Genomic DNA, 3,935 nt, shown 5'->3' with positions numbered 1-3,935 from the left:
AAAAAAAAAAAAAAAAAAAAAAAAAAAAAAAAAAAAAAAAGAAAGAAAACCAAAAAAAAAAAAAAGAACTCCAAGTCTTACATAGTTTTATTCTTTTCCTCTAAGTTATTTGTGTACATTTTAGCAAATCTTAGCATCTTTCTATTAAATGGTATTAAGATAATACTTTCAGCCAAATGAAGGTCGAACATGATAGTGGGACAGGAGGAAAGTAAAAGGAAATAGAGGAAAGAATTAGGAGGCAAAAGACATTTATAGAGCTATAAATATAGGCATGTATATATGTAAATATATTAATATATAATGATAAGGATATGTCTATGCACATATATTTATATGTTAATGTATTAAGGTAGCAGACGGACTCAAGTCCTCCCTGAATGCAAGAACACTTTGTTCTAATAAGCTGGCATTCTGTGACATTCACCTTGCCAACAAGATCAATGAAGACAAAACGGATCATAAGCAAATGTGGTAAATAGAGCAGATGTTACCCGGCTGTTAAAAGCTACAGTGTCTGGGAACTTAAAGGCTTGAAGTTAAGCAGCCATCTAGCAAGGAAGCTACAGAGTCCACATGGAAGAAGCACACCAACCTGTGTGATCACTGGGTGTCGAGGGGATCAGGCATCAGAAGACCCAAAACAAACAATGACATTGATGGGAACAAGGAGGGTTGGAGTGGAGACCCCAAAGCCCATCTATATACAATTGGACATCCCCTCACAGAAGGATCACAAGGAAAGGATGAGCCAGCCAGGGTGCACCAACAAAACAACATTCCTCTGGTTCTTTAGTGCTTTCTCCCCACTACTATCATGATCCCAGTTTTGCCTGACAAATCCGACTAGACAGAGCATGTGCACTAGTACAGATAAGAACTCTCGACACATGGAATCCAGGACCGATAAACCCCTCAGGAACAATAATGGGAGTAGTGATACCATGAGGGTAAGAGGAAGGTGGGGGGAGAAAGGAATCGGTTGTAATGATCAGTGTGTAGGCCCACGCCTGAGGGGACAAAAACAAGAAACGTGGGTGAAGGGAGACAGTGGATGATGTAAGATATGAGAATATAGTTTATCAAGGGGTCATTGAGTGGGTGGGCATGGGAGTGAGGGTAAAAAGAAGAGCTGATACCAAGGACTCAAATAGAAAGTGTTTTGAGAATAATGATGGCAACATATGTACGAATGTGCTTGATAAAATTGATGTATGGATTGTTGTAAGAGCTATAAGAGCCTGCAATAAAATGATTTATAAAGAAAAGAAATACTTTCCCCCATTAGTTTTTTTTTGTTTATTGAGATTATTACTCATGTGTTTTGTTTTGTTTTTTACTCATGATTTTTTTGTTGTTGGAATTACAGCTGGTCCTTTTTTAGGGAGAGGAAATAGTGATTGCGTCATATATGTCGTTTTTGGTTTTTTTAATCATTGGGGGCTCGTATACTTATCACAATCCATACGTACATCCATTGTATCAAGCACATTTGTTGCCATTACTATTCTCAAAACATCTGCTTTCCACTTGAGTCCCTGGCATCAGCTCCTCATTTTCCCTCACCCTCCTTTTTCCCCCCTCCCTTATGAACCCTTCAAAATTAAGTTGTTATTATTATGTTGTCATACCTTACACTGTCCAATGTTTCCCTTCACCCACTTTTTTGTTGACCAACTTCCAGAGAGGAGATTATACGCAGATCCTTGTAATCGGCTCCCCCTTTCTGCCCTACGTTCCCTCCACCCTCCCGGTATCTCCACTCTCCATCACTGGTCCTGAAGGGTTCATCTGCCCTGTATTCCCTGTGTTTCCAGTTCCCATCTGTACCAATGTACATCCTCCGGTCCGGCTAGATTTGTAAGGTAGAATTGGGATCATGATAGTTGGAGGGAGGAAGCATTTAAGAACTTGAGGAAAGTTGTATATTTCATTGTTGCTACACTGCCCACGAGACCCTTCTGTAAGGGGATATCCAGTTGCCCACAAATGGCTTTTTGGTCCCTACTCTGCACTCCCCCTCATTCACAATGTAGCCCCCACATCTGATGCTTGATACCTGATCCCTTCGACACCTCGTGACAGATATGTCTTATTTGTCTTGCTAATAAATATTTTTTAAACGTTTCCTACTTTCCTCTACATATGTCTTAATTCAGTTAATACCAGTTTTTAGTTTATCCATTACCATTATTTATTTTGGAATTATTGCTTGAATTTATGCCTTAGGTAATTCTAAGGAAAAGATTAACAAAGATTTTCCATAAATTATTAGGTTCAATAACAGTTTATAAGACTTGGTATTAGTGTCTTCTGTTTAACTTAAATATTGACAGCAAATTCTGACAGATGGATTTAATTTTAGGTTTACAGCTAGACCACTAGTGGAAACTATATTTGAAAGAGGAATGGCTACATGCTTTGCTTATGGGCAAACTGGAAGTGGGAAAACACATGTAAGTAATTTCATTAAAAGTAATATCCTGATATGAAGCTACAGCTTATTTTTCTTGTAATTTAATTATGCAACTTCAAGTCTTAAGCCTTTTTGCTGGTTAATAGCTATTACTTTTCTCCCTTCTCTCCCCCACCCCATTTCTTTTAACATATAGACTATGGGTGGTGACTTTTCAGGAAAGAACCAAGACTGTTCTAAAGGGATATATGCATTAGCAGGTAACTATTGTTTTAATATATATTTTAGCAATATTCTTATTGGAGTGTGTTCCAGTAGCTTTGAAATAAGACTTTGGGAAATATTGTCCAGGACTTTAAGGGCAAATATAATACTATGCTTATCGCACATCATATTATTTTTTTATTGCTATTGTACTTTTTATTTTATTTTATTGGGGGCTCGTACAATTCTTATCACAATCCATACATACATCCATTGTGTCAAGCACATATGTACATTTGTTGCTCTCATCGTTCTCAAAACATTTGCCTTCTACTTTAGCCCTTACTATCAGTTGCTCATTTTCCCCCTCCCTCCCTACGCCCCCCTCCCTCATGAACCCTTCATAATTCATAAATCATTATAGTTTTGTTATGTTACACTGTCCAACGTCTCCCTTCGCCCTTTTCTCTGCTGTCCATCCCCCAGGGAGGAGGCTATACTTAGATTCTTGTAATCGGTTCCCCCCTTTTACCCCACATTCCCTTTACCCTCCAGGCATCGCCCCTCTCACCACTGGTCCTGAAGGAGTCATCTATCCTGGATTCCCTGTGTCTCCAATGTACATCCTCTAGTCTAGCCAGATTTGCAAGGCAAAATTGGGATCATGATAGTGTGGGGTAGGAAACATTAAAGAACTAGAGGAAAGTTAGATGTTTCATCATTGCTACCCTGCACCCTGATTTGGCTCGTCTCCTCCCCACAACCCCTCAGCAAGAGGGTGTTCATTTGGGGTTGTGGGTAGGCAACTGCACCTCATATTATTTAAATGATGTTTGCAGGATACATGAAAAGAACTATGAGATTAAGTTTTTGGAGACAAATCCTGATTATGTATGTTACAATGAAATGCAGTATATTGATAAGAGTATTTGTTACTGAATAATCAAATTATGGAAAGTTGTGATTTCATATCGTAACAAGAATAGTTTATAATTTTATGCTATTTGGAAAACTAAGTAATAGCATCCTTTTTTAATATGAAAAAGAGTGGCATATAAATCTTAAATATAAACCCAAACCTTTTTTAATAATATTAATTTAATCTTTATTTTTGGCCTTCTCATTTTAGATAGAGATTAGCTTACCCTCTACAACTAGAAAATTTTATTTGCTTTTAAAGATATTACATCTTAATGATTTTATGTATATGAAATTTCTGACAGCTCGAGATGTCTTTTTAATGCTTAAGAAGCCAAACTATAAGAAGTTAGAACTTCAAGTATATGCGACCTTTTTTGAAATTTACAGTGGTAAG

At 37.4% G+C, this 3,935-nt stretch overlaps 1 protein-coding gene across 1 annotated transcript in view; it reads left to right on the top strand.

The window, feature by feature from the left end:
- Positions 1 to 3,935, top strand: part of KIF2A (kinesin family member 2A) — a 50,418-nt gene that overhangs the window by 27,841 nt on the left and 18,642 nt on the right. Inside the window, exons 9-11 of the mRNA XM_004703703.4 lie at positions 2,366 to 2,456; positions 2,613 to 2,676; positions 3,844 to 3,930. Coding sequence (XP_004703760.1) covers positions 2,366 to 2,456; positions 2,613 to 2,676; positions 3,844 to 3,930 — 242 coding nt within the window. The remainder of the gene's footprint in view (positions 1 to 2,365; positions 2,457 to 2,612; positions 2,677 to 3,843; positions 3,931 to 3,935) is intronic.

This window comes from Echinops telfairi, unplaced genomic scaffold, assembly GCF_000313985.2.
Source record: "Echinops telfairi isolate 266 unplaced genomic scaffold, ASM31398v2 ScPeMD7_7469;HRSCAF=8507_1, whole genome shotgun sequence".
In the NCBI taxonomy this organism is placed as follows: Eukaryota; Metazoa; Chordata; class Mammalia; order Afrosoricida; family Tenrecidae; genus Echinops; species Echinops telfairi.
Note: the sequence above shows the minus strand (reverse complement) of the source record. Positions and strands in the feature narration are given on the sequence as shown.